This window comes from Dreissena polymorpha, chromosome 1, assembly GCF_020536995.1.
Source record: "Dreissena polymorpha isolate Duluth1 chromosome 1, UMN_Dpol_1.0, whole genome shotgun sequence".
In the NCBI taxonomy this organism is placed as follows: domain Eukaryota; kingdom Metazoa; phylum Mollusca; class Bivalvia; order Myida; family Dreissenidae; genus Dreissena; species Dreissena polymorpha.
The window spans coordinates 134,560,371-134,586,840 of record NC_068355.1 but is presented as its reverse complement, the minus strand read 5'-3'; the positions used below and the strand labels follow the sequence as shown (position 1 = coordinate 134,586,840).

At 36.3% G+C, this 26,470-nt stretch overlaps 1 protein-coding gene across 1 annotated transcript in view; it reads right to left on the bottom strand.

The window, feature by feature from the left end:
• LOC127850870 (MAP kinase-activating death domain protein-like) overlaps positions 1–26,470 on the bottom strand; it is a 137,422-nt gene that overhangs the window by 71,417 nt on the left and 39,535 nt on the right. The window contains exons 7-14 of the mRNA XM_052384223.1: positions 16,354–16,440; positions 13,918–14,088; positions 12,210–12,368; positions 11,629–11,676; positions 7,635–7,851; positions 6,480–6,590; positions 5,050–5,282; positions 1,831–1,895 (exon numbers count right to left, since the gene is read on the bottom strand). Of these exons, the coding sequence (XP_052240183.1) occupies positions 1,831–1,895; positions 5,050–5,282; positions 6,480–6,590; positions 7,635–7,851; positions 11,629–11,676; positions 12,210–12,368; positions 13,918–14,088; positions 16,354–16,440 (1,091 nt within the window). The remainder of the gene's footprint in view (positions 1–1,830; positions 1,896–5,049; positions 5,283–6,479; positions 6,591–7,634; positions 7,852–11,628; positions 11,677–12,209; positions 12,369–13,917; positions 14,089–16,353; positions 16,441–26,470) is intronic.

The following is a 26,470-nucleotide window of genomic DNA, read 5'->3' as shown; positions in this document are numbered from 1 at the left end:
GTGTGATATTGATTACCTGATATTAGATCTTCCAGTCAGTGTGATATTGATAACCTGATATTAGATCTTCCAGTCGGTGTGATATTGATTACCTGATATTAGATCTTCCAGTCAGTGTGATATTGATTACCTGATATTAGATCTTCCAGTCAGTGTGATATTGATTACCTGATATTAGATCTTCCAGTCGGTGTGATATTGATTACCTGATATTAGATCTTCCAGTCAGTGTGATATTGATTACCTGATATAAGATCTTCCAGTCGGTGTGATATTACCTGATATTAGATCTTCCAGTCGGTGTGATATTGATTACCTGATATTAGATCTTCCAGTCAGTGTAATATTGATTACCTGATATTAGATCTTCCAGTCGGTGTGATATTGATTACCTGATATTAGATCTTTCAGTCCGTGTGATATTGATTACCTGATATTAGATCTTCCAGTCGGTGTGATATTGATTACCTTATATAAGATCTTCCAGTCAGTGTGATATTGATTACCTGATATTAGATCTTCCAGTCGGTGTGATATTGATTACCTGATATTAGATCTTCCAGTCAGTGTGATATTGATTACCTGATATTAGATCTTCCAGTCAGTGTGATATTGATTACCTGATATAAGATCTTCCAGTCGGTGTGATATTACCTGATATTAGATCTTCCAGTCGGTGTGATATTGATTACCTGATATTAGATCTTCCAGTCAGTGTAATATTGATTACCTGATATTAGATCTTCCAGTCGGTGTGATATTGATTACCTGATATAAGATCTTTCAGTCCATGTGATATTGATTACCTGATATTAGATCTTCCAGTCGGTGTGATATTGATTACCTTATATAAGATCTTCCAGTCAGTGTGATATTGATTACCTGATATTAGATCTTCCAGTCGGTGTGATATTGATTACCTGATATTAGATCTTCCAGTCAGTGTGATATTGATTACCTGATATTAGATCTTCCAGTCGGTGTGATATTGATTACCTGATATTAGATCTTCCAGTCGGTGTGATATTGATTACCTGATATTAGATCTTCCAGTCAGTGTGATATTGATTACCTGATATTAGATCTTCCAGTCAGTGTAATATTGATTACCTGATATTAGATCTTCCAGTCGGTGTGATATTGATTACCTGATATTAGATCTTCCAGTCAGTGTAATATTGATTACCTGATATTAGATCTTCCAGTCGGTGTGATATTGATTACCTGATATTAGATCTTTCAGTCCGTGTGATATTGATTACCTTATATTAGATCTTCCAGTCGGTGTGATATTGATTACCTTATATAAGATCTTCCAGTCAGTGTGATATTGATTACCTGATATTAGATCTTCCAGTCGGTGTGATATTGATTACCTGATATTAGATCTTCCAGTCAGTGTGATATTGATTACCTGGTATTAGATCTTCCAGTCGGTGTGATATTGATTACCTGATATTAGATCTTCCAGTTGGTGTGATATTGATTACCTGATATTAGATCTTTCAGTCAGTGTGATATTGATTACCTGATATAAGATCTTCCAGTCGGTGTGATATTACCTGATATTAGATCTTCCAGTTGGTGTGATATTAATTACCTGATATTAGATCTTCCAGTTGGTGTGATATTGATTAGCTGATATTAAATCTTCCAGTCAGTGTGATATTGATAACCTGATATTAGATCTTCCAGTCGGTGTGATATTGATTACCTGATATTAGATCTTCCAGTCGTTGTGTGATATTGATTACCTGATATTAGATCTTCCAGTCAGTATGATATTGATTACCTGATAGTAGATCTTCCAGTTGGTGTGATATTGATTACCTGATATTAGATCTTCCAGTCGGTGTGATATTTCCAGAGTCATACCGGAACTCCCTGGATACATCCTGCAGTAACATGTAAGATATTATAGGGCCTCTTTATACATCCTGCAGAAACATATAAGATATTATAGGGCCTCGTTATACATCCTGCAGTAACATGCAAGATATTAGAGGGCCTCATTATACATCCTGCAGTATCATGTAAGATATTATAGGGCCTTGTGTTACATCCTGCAGTATCATGTAAGAAAGTATAGGGCCTTGATACATCCTGCAGTAACATGTAAGAAATTATAGGGCCTCATTAAACATCTTGCAGTAACATGTAAGATATTATAGGGCCTTGTTATACATCCTGCAGTATCATGTAAGATATTATAGGGCCGTGTTATACATCCTGTAGAAACATGTAAGATTTTATAGGGCCTCGTTATACATCCTGCTGAAACATGTAGGATATTACAGGGCCTCATTATACATCCTGCAGTAACATGCAAGATATTAAAGGGCCTCATCATACATCCTGCAGTATCATGTAAGATATTATAGGGCCTCATTATACATCCTGAAGTATCATGTAAGAAAGTATAGGGCCTCGTTATACATCCTGCTGTAACATGTAAGAAATTATAGGGCCTCTTTAAACATCTTGCAGTAACATGTAAGATATTTTAGGGCCTCGTTATACATTCTGCAGTATCATGTAAGATATTATAGGGCCTTGTTATACATCCTGTAGAAACATATAAGATTTTATAGGGCCTTGTTATAAATCCTGCAGAAACATGTAGGATATTATAGAGCCTTGTTATACATTCTGCAGGAACATGTAAGATACTATAGGGCCTCTATACATCCTGCATGAACATGTAAGATATTATAGGGCCTCATTATACATCCTGCAGTAACATGTAAGATATTATAGGGCCTCGTTATATATCCTGCAGAAACATTGAAGATATTATAGGGACTCGTTATACATCCTGCAGTAACATGTAAGATATGATAGGACCTTGTTAAATATCCTATAGTAACATCTCCGATATTATAGGGCCTCATTATACATCCTGCAGTAACATGTAAGATATTATAGGGTCTTATTATACATCCTGCAGTAACATGTAAGATATTATAGGGCCTCATTATACATCCTGTAGTAACATGTAAGATATTATAGGGCCTCATTATACATCCTGAAGTAACATGTAAGATATTATAGGGCCTCCTTATACATCCTGCAGTTACATGTAAGATATTATAGGGCCTCGTTATACATCCTGTAGTAACATGTAAGATATTATAGGGCCTCGTTAAACATCCTGTAGTAACATGTAAGCAGGGATCATATTTTCCCGCAACATCAATCGGTCTGGATATAAATGGGGAAAAAGTATCCTAAATTTTACATCAGAAATCATGACAAATTACGTTAAAATATATGCCATTGGTTTTGCCATTCATGAAGGTGGTATAATAAATCACGGAGCGTAAATTGACAATTCCGTAAATAAATGTACAAGTACAATTCCCTTGGGCATATTTTTTTTAAACGGAACATACGAGTTTTTTCAACTGGTTTTACCATTTGCTATTTAATTGTTGTTTCTTGTTGTTGTTTCGTGTGCTGTTTTATCAGACTTTTTTCAGCGTTGTCAATATTATTAATCTGTGTAAGTCTATACAGATGTTTTAAATCGTTGTCAACTCGATAATAGCTTGCAAACATGCACTGAACCAAACAAATGTCTGTGCATAGGTTGGCTACTGACAAATAACAAAACCAAACAATTAAGAAATCGTTCGTGTACGTTATAGTTTGTTGCCAAATAACCCATGGCCTATAGTTTAGATGCGTAGGGATTAAATCATGAGTGCGAACCACAAGTGTTTTGAAACCACGCATCTAAATTTCCGGTCGTGGGTTATTTAACAACAAACTATAACGTAATTGAATTATTTCGATTCTAACACGGTTTTTACTAAAGATTTATACAATATATATTATTTTTCTTGTGTACTATTTTATGTGAAGTTCTGCCCATAAAAAATAACTTTCGGCTGTTCTGTCGATCAGATCCGCAACTTTCATTCATAATTTTATTACCGGATTATTACGCTAGTGGAAAATGTATCGGCATGTTTTGTTAAGTTACAGCGCGTGCTCGACCACCTTCATTAATTTTGGATGCGTCTTTAATCTGCTGTCCACAAGTTTTTTATTCTTGGTCTGACGTGCAATAAACCGGTCCTGACCGGTTTAGAGACTGCAGCAAATGGTTTATCACACCAAATCGAGATAAGAATGTCATTAGGGTGTGTTAGCATGTGCACTGTGTAATCGATTTCATGACATGGGAATTTTAGCAAACAGAATCCGACCATCTGTTTCGGATTTTCAATCGGTCTTTCATGACCTCAATAGGTCTAGGACCTACAAAACCGAAAAAAATATTATCCCTACATGTAAGATATTATAGGGCCTCGTTATACATCCTGCAGTAACATATAAGATATTAAAGGGCCTCGTTATACATCCTGCAAAGACCTTTCTTGCTTGATTCAAGTTTTTAAGGCTTCATTTCCAACCCTTACAGCATAAAACCTGAACAGACTGCGAGTTACTCTGTTCAGGTTGTATGCTGTTTGCTGCTAATCAGTAAGCTTGGAAATAAAGCCATTAAACTTGAATTTAGTAAGAAAGGTCTTTAATTAAATTAAACTTTCTACGGGACTACAAATGCGTCAAAATACCTATCTAAGTGGTAAAGATTTATAGTCACAGTGACCTTCACCTTTACCCAACATGCCCAAAATACAATCTGAAGCTAGGACTCCTTGCAACCATAATATATCCAACGGACATCCTACATCATACATTCTACAAAAAATGATAACTTGCAACAAATGATTACTAAATGAGTAACTTGCAGGCTGTTCAGGTTTTATGCTGTTTGCGGCTCATCAGTGTATTAAATTGGAAATGTAGCTTTTAAAACTTAATTCTTTAAGAAAGGTCTTTAATTTAATCTCATATTCTTAAGGACATTACATGCGTCAAAGTAAAAATCTGAGTGGTAAAGGCTTAATCATTCAAAGGTTAAGTCCTTTAACTGCTATACAAACCAGGTTTGGATTAACAACAAACACTTTAAAATGCATATCTGAGTGGTAAAGTGTTAAACCTACATAAGCTTAGCCTACCAACTGCAATACGCACCAGGTTTGGATTAGACACAGACACTGAGTCCGGTTCCGGTGCATATCTCGGTGGACTGCTGGACGCAGAGGAGTCCGAGCTGTCAGCAGCGTCATCATCATCATCGCTGTCATCGTTCTGGGAGTTGGCAGAGTCTGTAAGGCCTGTGTTGGGTTCCGGGAGTTGGAGCCGGTCAGGGGGGCAGTAGACCTTGGACTCGTCGACCGCTAACACTTGGTTCTCCGGGAGGAAACCTGGAGAAATGAATGGAAAAAATGTAACAAATATCTGGTATTAGGAAAACTGGGCTTAATGCAAGTTAAGTGTCATCCAAGCAGTGCGCACATGTTAATCAGGGAAGACACTTTCTACCTAGACTGGATTTTTTTTTTAAGAGACTTTTTTTAAACAAAAAATTTCATAAAAGTGGAAAGTGTCTTTCTTAATTAGCCTGTGTACACTGCACAGGCTGATCTGAGACGACAATGTATGCACATGCATTTTCCAGTTACCCCAGAACAACGCTCAAATTATTTAAAAAAAACTTTCAAAACCATGCAATATGGCTTTTATTATATTTTACTAAACAAATCGGAAGTAGGTCAAAGAACAAACTACTCATACCTGGCCTAGCATTAAAAAATCAAGCACTTATCAAAAAGCTGTTTTTCTTCTTCATTTTACTATATGCGCATTATTAATAAAATAAGAACCAGCTGTCCACTAGAGTTATCACAATGAAAGGGATTGAAATTTGCATAACATAATCATATCAGTTGCAAGTAGAGAATTCTTAAAAACTATAAGACTGATGTTAACTTAAATCCATCTATAGATAAACAGGGTTTAATGAGTACGCACAAAGATGGCCAAAAACAATAGAAAAAAGAAGCAACCTTTGAATCTGGCTGTTGACCATCACTGGTGTTTGCCTGAATTTAGCAAATAAGTGTTCAAGTACATGACCTATTTAATAGGAATATGAAATGGAATATAAACGGTACAAAAGGTATCTCCGTCACATAAATCATTTGCAAGTAACTAGATACAAAGTTTACACAAAAGCATGCAAAGGTAAATAAACCATATGGGGCATTCTTGTCCATCTTTCTGTTCACCATTTGCAGTCTGCAAAGGCTAATCAGGGACAACACTTTCCGCAAAAACTAGATTTTCGCTAAGAAGAGACATCCTTTAAACAAAAAGTAAAATAAAAGCAGAAAGTGTCGTGGCTGATTAGCTTATTCCTGGCAGACTGCACGGGCTAATCAGTAACGGCAGGCTGTTCAGGTTTTATTCTGTCTGCTGCTCATCAGTATCTAAGAATTGGAAATGAAGCCTGTAAAATGTGAATCTAGTATGAAAGGTCTTTAATTGAATCAACTTTCTGATGGACTACAAATGCGTCATCTAAGTGGTAAAAGGTTAACTAGATAGTACAGCAAACATACAGGGTGTGTCTCCGTCGATCTCGCTGTTGACCATGTCCGTGACAAAGTCGCTGAGAGAGGAGTAGGAGGAGGAGGTAGACTCTGCGCCGTCGCTGTCACTGCCACTCTCGTCTGAAAATACACAATACATGTGCATAAAGTGTCGTCCCAGATAAGACTGTGCAGTCCGCACAGGCCAATCTAGGTTACCTAACGCACATTCATTTGTCCAGATTGCCCATAACGCGGTTTATTTGTTCATCTTTTTGTGCAGTTTATGGGACCTTCACAGGACAGAAATAGTATAGTAATTTTTTGCAAGTGTATAGCTTAAATTAAATGTCAATGTTTGTGTCACTCTCTATGAAAAGAAGCATTATAGCGAAGCAGGTAGTTATCAACTGACATGAATATTATTCAGAAAATCAACATACTAATAATTCCTAAGCCCCATTGGCTGAAGTTAGATGAATGGCATTGAAACCAGTATCGAATTCTTTCAATTTAAACTCATTTGTTTTATGCTTTTATAGTGACATTGCTTATTATTCAGTCATTAACGTCTGAAGGGGCCTATAACATGTGTTAAACCCATTTTCCAGGCATTTGCCACTGTTAGGGACTTTATAAGGTTCATAATACCTGTATTGTAACAGATACAGCACATTTTTAAGACAATCATTAATCGTTACGCAAATAGAAAATCAGATTAAAGTTTAAGAATCCCAGAGTTATCCAAAACAGTTCTTCTTTTTAATAGTCCTCTAGTACTACAAACACACATTTGTCTGCCGGTGATTAATTTATGCACTGCTCAACTAGGAAAGGTTCAACTCCTGTTCCAGAGGCATGTGAGCTTAGTTGGAGGTCACAATACTGGCCATGTGCCACCCTCCCCCCCAATAACACAAGACCTCACCAAAATGTAAAATCATTCAGTAATAAAGTAATACTTGGATATTGCAGATATAGTTTAAATTTTGACACAACTTGAGCGAATCAAGAAGGTCAATAAGGTAGAAGGGCTGGAACACGCTTTGGGTCTATATATAATGCAGCCTCAGGCGCTGAAGGACCTCATAAACTTTAAAATACACAAACACACAATTCAACACCAAAATGTCCAGCTTTCAAAGTCCAACATTTTACCGCAGGCTGTCTGTACTTGCCACCTACCTGTCGGGAACTCGTCACTGACGGCCTCTGATGCTGAGGTCAATGCGGCCCCGAGCGTAGAAGCCTCGTCATAAACGCAGAATTTGATTGGCTGGAGCTGATGGGCGTACCACTTAGGCTTATCCCCAATCAGCAGAGGGTCAAACACGGATGTTTGGACCCGTAGGAAAGCAACGTTCTGGGGGCATAGGGCCCACTCAGCAAAAAACTCCACGGCCTGAAATAACAAGACAAATTAATGCAGAAATACAAATGTAGATGCTTTGTTAGCATTACAAGTAGCCAAAATAGTCAATGGCTTCTGAAATCTCATAATAGCTACTAAATTCTTAAATTGGCTACAAAAATTTATGTTAATTAATTAAAATAAAGCATATTTCCATACTTTCTCAGCTAACATAAAAAAATAGAATCAATTTTGCTACACATTCAGATTTCTTAGCACCAACCTATACACATGGCTAGAATAACATTACGGTTTGTTATTACCAAGTATTTAATTGTTCTTTTTAATGAGTTTTAAATAATGTTTTATTGCAGTTTTTATATATTTTGATTGTAAGGAACACATTTATTTCTTAGTAGTTCTTATAATTATGTCAACCATTTACCACTTAGATACATATTTTCATGCATTGGTAGTCCTTTAGAAAGTTACATTCAATTAAAGACTTTTCTTATTAGATTCAAGTTTTAAACGCATCATAAAAACTCTTTGATACTGATGAGCAGCAAACAGCATAAAACCCGAACAGACTGCGAGTTACTCGCAGGTTGTTCTGGTTTTATGCTGTTTGCACATATAGCCATTTTCACTTTGCTTCTAAGTGGAAAATGGGTTAAGAACGTTCATTCTTCTTCTGAAGAGGGCAAAACAAGCAGCTCATATCTAAGAAAAATTATTGTTTAATGTATATAAAATGTTATTTAAGAAAATCTATGTATTTACTGTTAGTTCAAAGCTACTACACTCTAACATGCCAAATGCCAGCATTGTTACACTGTTATGGGTTAATAAGCAGTCTGCAGAAACACTTGCTTAGAAATGTCCCCATGCATGTAAGAAAGAAATGTTGTGATGCAATGCATATTGCTCTGCAAATGTATGAACACCATTATGTTCATTGCCAACAGCATGAAGGTATAGTGATGTAGAACTCCCCGGTCATTATGATAATTTCTTTTTGAATGTTGACAACTATTTTACAAAAAAAGTTCATTGAAATCTTACAATTATTTAAACAAATATTAATATTCACCAGAAAAAAGTTTCATCCAACTTTTTTTAGATTGTTCAGATCAAACATGTTGGTTGTTCCTGGAAGTTAAAATACTGTTAAAATTTAGCCCAACAGAGTGCAAGTAAAACAAGAGCTTGTCACAGTAGTGCCAAATCCCCGCCGAAATGTGTTTGCTTGTATGACAACATTTGTTTTGGGAGTTGAATAATATTTGTAAAAACAAATAAAGGGAGATAATTCATTATGCTCCGGACAAACATTTACTTTGAAATTAAATAAAGGGATATAATACAAACACTAAGGTACTAGAAGATAGAGTTATGGTTCTTAGTCACTGCACTCCTCCTACTTGCCATCTGTTTAAGTTTCAAGTTTCAAGTAAATCCCTTCAGTAGATTAAGAGTAATGCTTCGGACAAATATTCACTTTAAAATTATATAAAAGGGGAGATAATTCAAAAACTAAGGTAGATAGAGTTGTGGTTCTTGGTCACTGCACTTCTCCTAGTTGCCATCTGTTTATATTTCAAGTTTTTAGTAAATCCCTTAAGTATATTTAGAGTTATGCTCCGGACAAAAATTATATTTAAAGTTATATAAAAGGGGAGATAATTAAAAAACTAAGGTAGATAGAGTTATGGTTCTTGGTCACTGCACTTCTCCTAGTTGCCATCTGTTTATATTCTAAGATTAAAGTAAATCTATTAAATAGATTTGGAGTTATGCTCTGGACAAAATTTACTTTAAAGTTATATAAAAAGGGAGAATAATTCAAAAACTAAGGTAGATAGAGTTATGGTTCTTAGTCACTGCACTTTTCCTACTTGCCATCTGTTTATATTTCAAGTTTCACGTAAATCCCTTCAGTACATTTAGAGTTATGCTCCGGACAAATATTTACTTTAAAATTATATAAAATGGGTATAATTCAAAAACTAAGGTAGATAGAGTTGTGGTTCTTGGTCACTGCACTTCTCCTAGTTGCCATCTGTTTATATTTCAAGTTTCAAGTAAATCCCTTCAGTAGATTAAGAGTTATGCTCCGGACAAAAAAATATTTTAAAATTATATAAAAGGGTAGATAATTCTAAAACTAAGGTAGATAGAGTTGTGGTTCTTGGTCACTGCACTTCTCCTAGTTGCCATCTGTTTATATTTCAAGTTTCAAGTAAATCCCTTAAGTTCATTTAGAGTTATGCTCCGGACAAAATTTACTTTAAAGTTATATAAAAGGGGAGATTATTCAAAAACCAAGGTAGATAGAGTTATGGTTTTTGGTCACTGCACTTCTCCTAGTTGCCATCTGTTTATATTCTAAGTTTAAAGTAAATCCATTGAATAGATTTGGAGTTATGCTCTGTACAAAGTTTCAGCCGGACGGACAGACGGACAGGACCAATTACTATATCCCCTTGAAAAAAAATTCGGCGGGGATAATTATGCTTTGCAATGCATTATTGAAATGGTCTGTATTGAAGCGTTATGCTCTGTAGAACATGCAAATGCACTTGTTGCAAAATGTCCAAAATTTAATTGATAATGATGTTCCAGTACACATCCACGTTCAAGAACAAATAGCATATTTGTGCACATTAAGGAGGATACATTAATCTATCTTACAGAAGAACAACTTCTAACAAATATAGTTGAAGCTGCATACAGAATAAGAGCCTTACAGATAAATTAGTCAACTGAGTTAATGGTTAGTTTCAAGCCATGTTAAAACTCAAAATAAAGCCATTCCATTTTATTGAATAGCGAGTTTGTCACAGCCAAATATTCGATTATCCTGAGTATTCATATAATAATATTCAGAGTCATTGATATTCTTAACAATTTGACAATAATTGTGATAGATACTGGTCTTATTTGTTGTAAAAGTATAGGATACTGGTCTTATTTGTTGTAAAAGTATATAATATATTATCAAACTATTACATAACAATATTTTTGTTAAAATAATTTATACACATACAAAAAGTGTCCTTTTGTTTTCTATTAAACGTAAATGTAAATAGTGCATCTGAAAATTTGAAAAGTTATTTATTTGTGAAAAAGACTCACAGGTATACTTTGTATTCAAAGATGAATGTTTTTGATTTAAATAAATGTACTTCTCAATAAAACTGAAATTTATTTTACAAATGTTTCAGGAAAAGCATAAACAAATGAATTACATATTTACAGCATTTTTAACAAATCACACAAACAAAACAACTACAAAGCTAAATCATAAATCACTTGTTGAATCCAGTTGATAAATTAGGTCATTCTTATTTTTTCAAAACAGCTACTTTTTTCACTAGCTTTTGAATATGTAATTTAACTTTTGCACTGCACATGTCCTGCATTTTACATCTGTTTGTCACATGACGTTAAACAGACTTTGACAGATGTTGCATACATGTGTGGTGAGAAATAATAACAAGGGTGGTCATTGGAACGTGTCTGTTACATCTGTAGATACAATAGGTATCCATTATCCAGTGGTTTTCAAGTTCAAACTGGCTATTCAATTAACCGGGTGATAATATATTCCTATCAGGTTAGGCATTGTTTTGATATTGGTTATTATGGTAAACACAGATCTTTTGTCCAAAATACTCAAACTGTTGATTAATAATGTATTGGGTACAGTTATTATCAAATAGAGTATTGAGCATGAAACAAGTGCATCTGACATATTTAAAATATTCAGCAGTCACACTAGTTTCAGGCTTATCCCTCAAAGCGCATTGGTTACATGGGTCTCACCTGCGTTACAGCTAGCCTGCATGTGAAGGATGTGTTTGCCGCATGGAACTTGAGGGAAAAAAGGGTTGGATATATCAGGGACTGGTCTCATCAAATATCTTACAACATGACCAAATGAACCTCATTCTGGAAAAACTGGCATGTGCAGAAGTGTTTCCCCAGATAAGCCTGTGCAGTTCACATGGCTTATCAGAGACGAGGCATTTTGTTTTTACAGAATTTTTCCTACAGAGAAAATAAACTTAAATCCAGTCTGAGCAGAAAGTGTCGTCCCTTACTTGTACTGACTGCACACTGTGCACAGGCTTATCAGGGACGCTACTTTAAGCGCACGCATTAAGCCCTGTGTTCCAAAAGCGCAGTTCATATCGAAGTATACCGATGATGATGCATATAACGCTTTTATTGTTCTTGGAAAATAGCATTGTTATGTAAAAATGTTGTAAGGTCTTTGATAACACTAGCCGGCATGTTGTGCAGATTGTAACAAAAAATAAAAAAACACTGCAAAAAAGAGCCAATTTCAGTGGAAAATCAAAGTAGCACATCAAACAATTATTACAAAACTGGCATAAGCTCACCTGAGTGCGGGCCAGCCTGCGTGTGAAGTGTGTATTGATTGGACGGGACTTGAGGAAACTGTAGAGCTGGAATGCCACGACTGGTCTGGGGTAGAGCCGTAGAGTACGAGTGTGCTCCGTGAAGTTGCCCAGAGTATTCGACGAGTTGAAGAAACGAACCTAACAAATAAGGTGAGTCTTGTTCTGGAAAAACTGGGCTTAATACATGTGTGTAAAGTGTTGTCCCAGATTAGCCTGTGCAATCTACAAAGGCTAATCAGGGAAAACACTTTCCACCTAAAGTGAATTTTTGCTCAGAAGAGGCTATCTTTTAAACAAATAATCCCATATAAGCGGAAAGGGTCGTCCCTGATTAGCTTGTGAAGACTGCACAGACTAATCAGGGAGGAAACTCTACTCACATGCATTTAGGCCAGTCTTCCCAGAACCAGGCTCATACATAGACCTGAGGTTGTATTTTTCTTCATACAATTTTATTTTAAATTTCTCTGCAAACTTGTACATATTGACCTGGCATAAGACCTTTATGCAATATAAATCAACCTTTAGCCCTTTCCTGCATAAGAAGCAAAGTGAAAATGGCTTTTGCAACCAGCATAAAACCAGAACAGCCTGCGAGTAACACGCAGTCTGTACAGATTTATGCTGTTTGCTGATCATCAGTATCTAAGGGTTGGAAATGAAGCCTTTAAAACTTGAATTTAGTAAGAAAGGTCTTAAATTAAATGTATTTTATAAGGGACTACAAATGCGTCAAACTACGTATCTAAGTGGTAAAGGTTAAGATGAAAATAAAACTTTCCTGTCCTTTTTTTTTAATGAAAGGAGCTTGTCATCAATTCAATCTGTATCTTGATGTAACTGCTGGGAAGGCAACCCACAATTTAAGAACATGCCCATTTGAAGCTCAAACCTTTGACCTCCCACTCTATAGTCAAACACCCTATCCACAAAGTCTTAATACTTGACTTAGATCTCCTAAAGAAATCAGGGTTTTGTTCATACTTAAGACATAAGTGAATATACAGTAACACATTAAGGATATAAATTGAGCGGGTTATTTATGATAATAGAGGTCAGGAATATCAGGGTAATATTGATAAATTATATCATCTCTAACTGTTCATATGAGGCTTTCATTCCAAAACGGATTTTACAATGTATGTGGCCGGGATAGCTCCAGACCAGCCTGCGCAGTCTTGCAAGAGGGTACCCTTTACACTTTTAAGTCACACAAGGTTTCACAGTCTCATTAAGACTCCTCCTCCAACAATACAGATGTATAGTATCTGGAGCTACACTGTTCTGATAAGTCCTATTTACACACAATGCGGCTCAATTACAGATAAAATTTGTTTGCTTTGTTGTTATACCATGCAATATTGTCTCAGTAAAGGAAGGCAATTTATATTTCCAAATGGAATCTTTTTTTAATTAAATGCTGTTGAGTATTTCCTTCATAGTACTTGTGCAAAGTTGTAACTTGTGATTGATATCTACCATTATTCAACAACACCCATTCTATATATGTACATACCCAGGGCACAAGCACTTCAAAATAATCATAATCTACCAGAAAAAAGCATGACTTGCAAGTTGTCTTTATAGAATAGATTCTACAAAATCCTGTATTAAAATTCCATTCCCTGATTTATATTTTCCAGCCCCAAACCCAGGAAACTGCAAATTGTATGCCAACAATGCGCACCATTGCAACCCTGGTTGCCACGTCGACAGAATCAACATCATTTCCATAGATTAGAGGGTTGAATCCTGTGTTGTTGGAGAAACTCTCGCGCCGAGTCCATATGTCCGGATTCTGGGCAAGGGCATCGAGGTTCTTGATTGGCTGAGGGGTCATACTCATGCTCGTCAGGGCCTGACAGGAATTTATATTAGATATGACAGGAAATAGTATTGGATATGACAGGAAATCACATTGAATATGACAGGAAATGATAGACATCAATGACATGAACTGACCATGGGTATGACATACATCCATGACAGGTAATGACATTGAATATGACATACATCAATGACAGAAAAGACATCGGATATGACAGTCATCAATGAAAGGAATTGACATTTAATATAACAGACATCAATAACAGGAAATGACATTGAATATGACAGTCCTCAATGACAGAAAATTACATTGGATATGACAGTCCTCAATGACAGGAAATTACATTGGATATGACAGTAATCAATGACAGGAAATGACATTGAATATGACATACATCAATGACAGAAAATTACATAGGATATGACAGTCATCAATGACAGGAAATGACATTGGATATGACAGTAATCAATGAAAGGAAATGACATTGGATATGACAGTTATCAATGACAGGAAATGACATTGGATATGACAGTAACCAATGACAGGAAATGACATTTGATATGACAGTAATCAATGACAGGAAATGACATTGAATATGACATACATCAATGACAGAAAATTACATTGGATATGACAGTTATCAATGACAGGAAATTCGATTTAATATGAAAGTTATCAATGACATGTACTGACATTGGATATGACAGTCATCCATGACAGGAAATGACATTGGAAAATATGACAGTCATCACTGACAGGAAATTAAATTGGAAAATATGACAGTCAACAATGACAGTATATCAAGAATATGACAGCCAGTATTGACAAGTAATGTCAAGGCATATGAAAGCAAACAAATTAAAAGCAATAGCAAGGACAACTGATTGTTTGTTACACTTTGTTCAAACTCAAACAATAGCAATTGTAAGTATTAACTTAATATAAATTATAATTAATCAAAATACAACAGATGATCAACTGAAATGGACAGCAACGCTGATAACAATTTCTCTGTCTGCAATTGATAAAAAAAATCCCATTTATAATGGTCTATTTTCTTTTAGTCCAAATTTAGCAAGTTCAGGATGTGGCAAATTCATTAATTCGCCACAATATGGGACCAGAAGTTTGTATTCATTCTTCTTTTCAGATTTTAAAATGAGAGGAATTGGGAAGTGTCTCCATAATTGTCAAGCTTTGAGGAAATCAAGCAAAAAATAAACTTAATTTCAGTAAAAATTTAACTGATGTTCAATGCATTGTTAGAAAACTGAAACAAAAGACGTTTGTCAGAAACACAATACCCCTACTGCGCCGCTTTGAATTAAAACAAGGAAAAAAATAGTCACAAAACCAGGTTTTCAATGTGAAAAAAAGTCTGCTAAATCGAGACAACTCAAACTGAACTGATTGTTTATAATTAACCCCCTTTGTTTCAAAATAAATCTATTTTTAGTCATGGCGACCTTGACCTTGTAGATATTGACGTAATTCTTTCGTGCGACACACTGTCGCATGATGGTGAACAAATGAGCCAAATGATTTTAACATATCACGATGAACAACAAAGTTATGGCCCGGACAAGCTTCCGGCCGCCAGCCCGCCCGCCCACCCGCCGACATTCGCCAATCTAATAACCAGTTTTTTCCTTCGGAAAACCTGGTAAAAAAATTGACCTTTGACCTTGAAGAATGACCTTAATCTTGGCCTTTCATCACTCAAAATGCGCAGCTCCATGAGATACACATGCATGCCAAATATCAAGTTGCTATATTCAATATTGCAAAAGTTATGGCCAATGTTAAAGTTTTCGGACGGACCCACAGACTGACAGACAGACAGACAGACAGACGGGTTGACGGACAGTTCAACTGCTATATGCCTTCCTACCGGGGGCATAAAAATACCCAGGGGAAAAAGCGCACATATGGATGTGGCACACTGTTGTATTTTGTTGGCGTTTTTTCACTAATTTGTGAATGGGGCTGGGGACCTTTGCATTAAGAAAATCTAATTGTTTTGATTCATATTTGGAAAATGGTGAATTTGTATAGTTTGCTCACAAATACTTTAAAATTACATATAAGTGTTTTCAGTATTATATTTACAAAGGTTTACATGAGCTGCATAGGGGAATAAACTAAATGTTGCATTTATTTTTTTTAATCTTTTTTTGAAAACCTTTAATTGGAAATTTTAGGCAGTCATCTGCAAAAAGTATATACTTTTTGACATTGGGAATGGGACCTAATAAGGCTCCAAATTTGACCAAAACAAACCACTATAGTATTCACCTGTTTCAGATGGTTCCTGAGAATAGATCCTTCCGGTTCAGGCATGGGAGGTAATTCTGTGTTGCCTGACTGGGAGGGCGGACTTATCTGAAATGGGGAAATATAATAATAAATGTTGTGTATTGCGACTCCATGTTCCATTAGTGGCAGCAGGAGTTAATTAAAATGTATATACAGAATATAAATGAGCCTCATTCTGGGAAAACAAGGCTTAATGCAAGTGCATAAAGTGTTGATAGAGACTGTGCGGACTGCTGCAAGTGCATAAAGTGTTGATTAGACTGTGCGGACTGCTGCAAGTGCATAAAGTGTTGATTAGACTGTGTGGACTGCTGCAAGTGCATAAAGTGTTGATTAGACTGTGTGGACTGCTGCAAGTGCATAAAGTGTTGATTAGACTGTGTGGACTGCTGCAAGTGCATAAAGTGTTGATTAGACTGTGCGGACTGCTGCAAGTGCATTAAGTGTTGATTAGACTGTGCAGACTGCTGCAAGTGCATTAAGTGTTGATTAGACTGTGTGGACTGCTGCAAGTGCATAAAGTGTTGATTAGACTGTGCAGACTGCTGCAAGTGCATTAAGTGTTGATTAGACTGTGCCGACTGCAAAGCATAAAGTGTTGATTAGACTGTGCGGACTGCTGCAAGTGCATAAAATGTTGATTAGACTGTGCGGACTGCTGCAAGTGCATAAAGTGTTGATTAGACTGTGCTGACTGCTGCAAGTGCATAAAGTGTTGATTAGACTGTGCGGACTGCTGCAAGTGCATTAAGTGTTGATTAGACTGTGCCGACTGCAAGTGCATTAAGTGTTGATTAGACTGTGCGGACTGCTGCAAGTGCATTTAGTGTTGATTAGACTGTGCCGACTGCAAGTGCATTAAGTGTTGATTAGACTGTGCCGACTGCTGCAAGTGCATAAAATGTTGATTAGACTGTGCGGACTGTGAAGTGCATTAAGTGTTGATTAGACTGTGCCGACTGCAAGCGCATTAAGTGTTGATTAGACTGTGCGGACTGTTGAAGTGCATTAAGTGTTGATTAGACTGTGCCGACTGCAAGTGCATTAAGTGTTGATTAGACTGTGCGGACTGTTGAAGTGCATTTAGTGTTGATTAGACTGTGCCGACTGCAAATGCATAAAGTGTTGATTAGACTGTGCAGACTGTTGAAGTGCATTAAGTGTTGATTAGACTGTGCCGACTGCAAGTGCATAAAATGTTGATTAGACTGTGCGGACTGTTGAAGTGCATTTAGTGTTGATTAGACTGTGCGGACTGCAAGTGCATAAAGTGTTGATTAGACTGTGCAGACTGCTGCAAATGCATAAAGTGTTGATTAGACTGTGCCGACTGGTGCAAGTGCATAAAGTGTTGATTAGACTGTGCGGACTGCTGCAAATGCATAAAGTGTTGGTTAGACTGTGCGGACTGCTGCAAATGCATAAAGTGTTGATTAGACTGTGCTGACTGCTGCAAGTGCATTAAGTGTTGATTAGACTGTGCGGACTGCTGCAAGTGCATTAAGTGTTGATTAGACTGTGCTGACTGCTGCAAGTGCATTAAGTGTTGATTAGACTGTGCGGACTGCTGCAAGTGCATAAAGTGTTGATTAGACTGTGCGGACTGCTGCAAGTGCATAAAGTGTTGATTAGACTGTGCAGACTGGTGCAAGTGCATTAATGGTTGATTAGACTGTGCGGACTGCTGCAAGTGCATTAAGTGTTGATTAGACTGTGCGGACTGCTGCAAGTGCATAAAGTGTTGATTAGACTGTGCGGACTGCTGCAAGTGCATTAAGTGTTGATTAGACTGTGCAGACTGCTGCAAATGCATTAAGTGTTGATTAGACTGTGCCGACTGGTGCAAATGCATAAAGTGTTGATTAGACTGTGCCGACTGGTGCAAATGCATAAAGTGTTGATTAGACTGTGCCGACTGGTGCAAATACATAAAGTGTTGATTAGACTGTGCAGACTGGTGCAAGTGCATAAAGTGTTGATTAGACTGTGCGGACTGCTGCAAGTGCGTTAAGTGTTGATTAGACTGTGCGGACTGCTGCAAGTGCATTAAGTGTTGATTAGACTGTGCAGACTGCTGCAAGTGCATTAAGTGTTGATTAGACTGTGCAGACTGCTGCAAATGCATTAAGTGTTGATTAGACTGTGCCGACTGGTGCAAATGCATTAAGTGTTGATTAGACTGTGCAGACTGCTGCAAGTGCATAAAGTGTTGATTAGACTGTGCAGACTGCTGCAAATGCATAAAGTGTTGATTAGACTGTGCAGACTGCTGCAAATGCATAAAGTGTTGATTAGACTGTGCAGACTGCTGCAAATGCATAAAGTGTTGATTAGACTGTGCCGACTGGTGCAAATGCATAAAGTGTTGATTAGACTGTGCCGACTGGTGCAAATGCATAAAGTGTTGATTAGACTGTGCCGACTGGTGCAAATGCGTTAAGTGTTGATTAGACTGTGCAGACTGCTGCAAGTGCATTAAGTGTTGATTAGACTGTGCGGACTGCTGCAAGTGCATTAAGTGTTGATTAGACTGTGCAGACTGCTGCAAATGCATAAAGTGTTGATTAGACTGTGCCGACTGGTGCAAATGCATAAAGTGTTGATTAGACTGTGCAGACTGCTGCAAGTGCATAAAGTGTTGATTAGACTGTGCGGACTGCTGCAAGTGCATAAAGTGTTGATTAGACTGTGCGGACTGCTGCAAATGCATAAAGTGTTGATTAGACTGTGCCGACTGGTGCAAGTGCATTAAGTGTTGATTAGACTGTGCTGACTGCTGCAAGTGCATAAAGTGTTGATTAGACTGTGCGGACTGCTGCAAGTGCGTTAAGTGTTGATTAGACTGTGCTGACTGCAAGTGCATTAAGTGTTGATTAGACTGTGCGGACTGCTGCAAGTGCATAAAGTGTTGATTAGACTGTGCTGACTGCTGCAAGTGCATTAAGTGTTGATTAGACTGTGCTGACTGCTGCAAGTGCATTAAGTGTTGATTAGACTGTGCGGACTCCTGCAAGTGCATTAAGTGTTGATTAGACTGTGCGGACTGCTCACGCTAAACTGGGACGACACTTAGCACAAATGCATTGAGCTAATTTTTCCCAGAGTGAGACCCAAATATTATATGAAAGAGAATTCTATGTTTCATACTATAATATAGGAAATAAATCAGTTTATAATACTCTTGAAATGAACAATCAATCTAAATGTGTAATGCAAAACAAATATGATGATAAGCCAACATTATCGCGATCATAGAAATATAATATTTTCACTTGTGACTGCGCTTTCCACACATGTATTAAGCCCCTTTTTCCCAGGGTGCGGTTCATTTATAATGTAAATCGATCTGATAACGTGTTTTTGCTACCTAAAATATACCAGTGATGAGTCAAATAATATTTTGTATTAAAAAAAAAAGAATATAACAAATACTTCTGAGCGTTTCTTAGGGAAACATTCGATAATGAGGCAGTCAAAACGGAACAAAAAGAGGTATTAGCATTTATATAGGCCTGAGGAAATAAAATCTTTTTTATGGAACTTAACAGTGGAAATCAGGCAAAATGTAGTGCTTTGAAATCAGCCTATAGGACTTGAAGGGAAACAGGGACTATTACAGCACTGTAATGCCTGCCATGAGATTGCAGATTAATAGCCTGCCTCATCAATTATTCTGGTCCAAACCACCATTGTGCCCTTCAGTATGGTAATAAATGGGCGTAGAAGCCACATAGCAAGATTTGTCTCTCCAACTTGATATTTGGAGACTACTTTACTTCTTTTGAAGGTTTGCAGACCTAAAAAATCAGTCAACAGTTGAAACTGTTACAACAGTTTATCTGGTAGTCAAATATGGCAACAGAGTAATTTAAGCATTCAATGCTGTTGTTTGGATATGAAAACACAAATCATATCTTTATTTAACAGTTCCATACACAATCCCAACCGAGATTTCATCGAGATAAACATTCTGACCAAATTTCATAAAGATTAAATGAAAACTGTGACCTCTATTGTCTACACAAGGTTTTTCTATTATTTGACCTAGTGACCTAGTTTTTAACCGGTGGTGAGCCAAATACAATCCCAACCCAGATTTCATCAAGATGAACATTCTGATCAAATTTTAAAAAGATTGGATGAAAACTGTGACCTCTATTGTCTACACAAGGTTTTTCTATTATTTGACCTAGTTTTTGACCTAGTGACCTTGTTTTTGACCCAAGATGACCCAAATACAATTCCAACCTAGATATCATCAAGATAAACATTCTGACCAAATTTCATAAAGATTAGATGAAAACTGTGACCTCTATTGCCTATACAAGTTTTTTCTATTATTTGACCTAGTGACCTAGTTTTTGGCCTACTGACCTAGTTTTTGATCCCAGATGACCCAAATACAATCCCAACCCAGATTTCATCAAGATACACATTCTGAAGAATTTCATAAAGATTAGATGAAAACTGTGACCTCTACTGTCCACACAAACAAATTGTTGATGGTTTTTCTATTATTTGACCCAGTGATCTAGTTTTTGACTTCAGATGACCCAAATACAATCCCAACCCAGATTCCATCTAGATAAACATTCTGACAAAATTTCATAAAGATTGGATGAAAACTGCGACCTCTATTGTCAACACAAGGTTTTTCTATTATTTGACCTAGTTTTTGACCTAGGGACCTAGTTTTTGACCCCAGATGACCCAAATACAATCCCAACCCAGATTTTATCAAGATAAACATTCTGACCAAATTTCATAAAGATTGGATAAAAACTGTGACCTCTACTGTCTACACAAGGTTTTTCTACTATTTGACCTAGTTTTTGACCTAGTGACCTAGTTTTGACCCCAGATGACCCAAATACAATCCCAACCCAGATTTCATCAAGATAAACATTCTGACCAAATTTCATAAAGATTGGATGAAAACTGAGACCTCTACTGTCTACACAAGGTTTTTCTATTATTTGACCTAGTTTTTTACCTAGTGACCTAGTTTTTGACCCCAGATGACCCAAATACATGTACAATCCCAACCCAGATCTTATCAAGATAAACATTCTGACCAAATTTCATAAAGATTGGATGAAAACTGCGACCTCTGTTGTCTACACAAGGTTTTTCTATTATTTGACCTATTATGTGACCTAGTTTTTGACCTAGTGACCTAGTTTTTGACCCCAGATGACCCAAATACAATCCCAACCCAGATTTTATCAAGATAAACATTCTGACCAAATTTCATAAAGATTGAATGAAAACTGTGACCTCTACTGTCTACACAAACATATTGTTGACGGAAGCACGCACACACGCACACATGCACACACACACGCACGCACATACGGACGCCGGACATCACACGGTCACATAAGCTCGCCATGTCACTTCGTGACAGGTGAGCTAAAAAAACTATTCAAGTCTTTTTCCAAAAGCTAAAATGTAATGTTATTTTCAAACTAATACTAAAACTAAATAAAATAAATAAAACTAATGTACAAACATTATACGAGATATAAACTCTCATGAAGGTTAAGCTTAAGGAAACGCCAGTCATGTACCCAATGTCTCAAAATAAAATTCATTTCTATGTCTTCTTTCTCAGAATAAATATACTCGGCAAATACCAAAATAAATCCACGCCACAAAATCCTAAAGTACGGCTTCATACTGATAAATCTCCCTGATTCTTTCTTCTGCAAATACATAACCGTCAGCCAAAAATCGACCAGGCAATTTCTATGCAAATTGGTGAAATATTTCGCCGTTTACAACAGGCCATTACTTTTTCTTGAAAAATCTATGCAAAACAAATGTGTACAAAGTGGAAATGTCACACAACTCCTACGCTGGGAGGATGGCTGTCACATGATAATCTATAGACATAAATTTCTCTTACATTTGTCTGAAATTGAGACTTGAGCTTTCAACTCAGGGGACAAAAATGACCTTTCCCCATTACAGGGTTCAACTAAACTCTTTATTTATACATAGATTTAACAAAGTGTATAACTATTTTAAAAATATTTTTTACACTGAAAGGGAGAAAATCAGGCGACAGGAGGAAAAATCACACCCATGCAAGTTCCTACATTTCCCCCAGTGTCATGGTTCGCACTGGCCCCAAAATAGTAGCTGCTCAATGTCGCGACTTTAAACATGTTTTCCCCATTTTGTTGTTGATCATATTAGATTTAATTCAAGGACCATCTTAACAGAATGTTTACGATTAAATAGCATTAACTGTATTCATGTGATTAAATATTGGCATTACAGATAATAACTGTATTAACTAAATTTTTTAGTACACTTAAATGTCAGCAAATTGCATAATGTTGTCAAAATTGTTTATGGTTTGTGTAGGGTCAGCAAAATACCACTTAATCTGCAGAATGCTTTATTCTCCTTCCATATTTAGATCTGTTTTTGCATTACACCGGTCTGTCAGTATAAGGGCAATTTATATTGGCTATTATCCTAAAGGCAAACCTTTATTGACAATATTATTCTCTTTCATAGACTGATAAAATTAATATTGAAATCCTTATGTAGGAAAACCTGGTTCATAAAAATTATATTGATTTGTTCTAAAAACTGTATAAGAATAAAGAGGTGCTTGAAATAACAGTCATAATCAATTCATAATCATTATTTAATTTACTACCTTATCATCATGACATCAAGCTAGGTCAAGCTATTTTTTTCTAGGGCTTAAACTCAGTCTTACAAGATTTCTGACATCATTATATCAAATTGTTGTCCAGAAAAACATGCTCTTAAAGGGGAACATGACGACAATTTAGCTAATTATTTGCCATCTGTTTCACAGATTGTCGGCATATATTAAACGTCCCACGCAAATCACTGTCAATACAAATCCACTAGCTGCTGCAAGTTCACACAAGACTTCTCTCAAATACAAAAATTACATTTATATATAATTATTGTTGACGTAAGTAGAAAGGTGATTCAACTTAAGCTAAAATATAATTATAACAAGTGCATGTCTGAAATATCTAAAAATATGTGCTGCTGTTTAATGTATAATAGGCTAACATTATTGACTTTTTATACTTTTATACAGTGAAAGTGTTGTATTTTTTTATTCAGATGAATTTTAAGTATAAGAAACCCAGATCGCCGATCTGTTCTGCATTTTGGAAAGAATTTGTATTTTTAAGTCAAATAATGACATATACATTTTATCACCAGTACTTCTTCAATAATATATTGTAAAAACTGGAAAACCAGATGCTTCTCCTAATCTTTGTATTGCAAAGATTGTAATTTTAAAACATGACAACAGTATTATTTTGAGAAATCCAAACTTAATTGGACATGAGTACATAGACATACCCACTTAACCCCTCAAGAATAATGCGTCTCAAAAAAAGACTTGTATATAGGGTATACTGGCGATAACAAAAGCAAGATTTGCTATTTTGGAATCCAAGTTTGTCAGCACCTATATCATTAGGCCATGCACTTCACAATCAGAACATCTCTATATTGAATTATTTTGCCATCTAAACAAGCTTATTCTTGTGAATCAATAACGCCTACAAGAGAAATGCAATCAATAAGTGTTGGCTGGTAAATATTCTACCATGGCGATTTGAAATAACGAATGAGCTGCAATCTGTGAAAAAGGGGGTTTAATGCATGTACGTAAAGTGTTGTCCCAGATAAGCCTGTGCAGTCTGCACAGGCTAATCAGGGACAACACTTTCTGCCTAAACTTAATTTTTGTTAAGAAGAGACTTTCTTGAAACAAAAAATACCATAAAAGCAGAAAATGTTGTCCCTGATTAGCCTGTTCAGTCTACACAGGCTAATCAGGGATGACACTTTCTGCTTAGACTAGATTTTTGTTTCAAATAGAATTTCATTACTGGTAAACAGAAAATCCCATAAAAGTGGAGAAACACAAGAGCTGTCTCGATAGGATGACATATGCCCCTGAAAAACGCTTTGATAGAAGTTATGAGCATTTTTCGAAACCTAAACGCAGATTTCGAAACCTAAACGCGAACCCTTAGTTCAAGGTCAAGGTCAAAGGGGTCAAAATTTGTGTGCGTATGGAAAGGCCTTGTCCATATACACATTCATACCAAATATGAAGGTTACATATGAAGTGACATAGAAGTTATGAGCATTTTTTGAAACCTAAACTCAGATTTCGAAACCTAAACACGGACCCTAAGTTCAAGGTCAAGGTCAAAGGGGTCAAAATTTGTGTGCGTATGGAAAGGCCTTGTCCATATACACATACATACCAAATATGAAGGTTACATCTGAAGGGACATAGAAGTTATGAGCATTTTTTTAAAACCTTAACACAAAGTGTGACGGAAAGACAGACGGACAGACAGACGGACAGTGCGATCACTATATGCCCTCTTTCGGGGTCATAACAATTGGCCTACATCCATATCCATTTGAACAGAAGGGTAAACATGAAACACAGTAAATCAAGGGCCTGATCTAATGTCCATTGCAATGAATAAGATGTCATTATTGGATCGTTCCACTGGTGTTTGGCTAGATCAATCTTTTCTGTTGGTAAATTATCCACTATTTTTTCAAAATTGGCATTGAAGAATTTAAGAGCCAACAAATATGTACAGAACATATTAATTGTTCAAGTCTGTACAGGTGAGCTTATTTTCAGATAAACATGTATTGTTGTTTCTAGGTTTTATAAAGTTGTTTGATTGTTTACATTCAAAAATGAGATTCCTTTACTTCTCATCTAAATATTATAATATATGTATCATGTTTGTTTTGCAAATTGTTTAGGCTTTGTACGGATGTGGAAGAATTTTAGGTCAGTGGATCAATGTTCAAACTGGAAAAAGCACTTGTCCAGCAAGTGGTGTATTTAAACAAGAGCACCGCATAACGGGTGCCACGCGCGGCTGCCAAAGCTTGTCAGAATTGGGTTTTTTAGAGGTCACAGTGACCTTGTCCTTTGACCTAGAGACCCAAAAATGGGTGTGGCGCCTAGAACTCATGAAGGTGCAGCTACATATGAAGTTTCAAAGTTGTAGGTGGAAGCACTTTGATTTTAGAGCAAAATGTGAAGGTTTTAGCACGACGCGCACGGCGGATGGCGGACGACGACGAACACAAAGAGCTGGCTATGACAATACCTCGGGTTTTCTCCGAAAACAGCTGAGCTAAAAATGTCACACGCCCACTCTTCAACGTCACAGGCAAATTCGAGCGGACTAGTGTATTTTTTATGCCTAGTGGAACAGTACTAGGTCTGGAAAACACACTTGATTTATTTTAGAATGTTTATTCTGCAAGCTGATCAAACTGTTACAAAATAACATTATTGGAATGTCTTCAAAAAATAGTGTGTGTGTGTTGTCAAACAAAAGCGCAACAAAATGCATGTATGAAAAATATCATAATTTTTTTTATCTGAAATATCACCAAAAAAAATTCCAAGATATTATCAATAATTCATTTGTTTCAAATGTAACGAATTTACATATTTACCATGTTTCTTTTTTGGTTTAGGACTTTTTGCTGAAAACACTATTTTCAATACCAATTAAAAGTAAAAGCACAATCTGGAAATTTAATATATCATTTCAAATGATAAGCAAAAAGGGAAGAACAGACAGCAACAATTTGTAAAGAAAAACATTGCCATCAGGCTTTTCCTAGAGAAGACAACAGATCATTTTCAGCTATTTGATGACATTCAAAATGCCACTCTGTCTATAAAATAATATCTGAAATAGAAGTAGGATGGAGTCTATTAGTGAAATGTTTTCCATAAGGGTTTGTTTTATAATCAACTTATGGAAGGATTGGATGTAGAAGATGGTATTTAGAGGTCTTCTTGTCTGACGTGTTTAAAATAAAATGATTTCCCTGGATTCTCAGTGCATTTAGCCCACTGGCAGTATGCTTGCATTCTGTTAATTTTCAAATACTGTTATAAGTTCCACTACATGAAATAATTCTGCTGGCAGAAGTGCAATTCAAGACGATATCTCTAAACAACATTTGAGTAGATACATTTACTCAGTTGTAAAGGGCTGTAATTGAATTTACCCCTGTTCCCATTAAT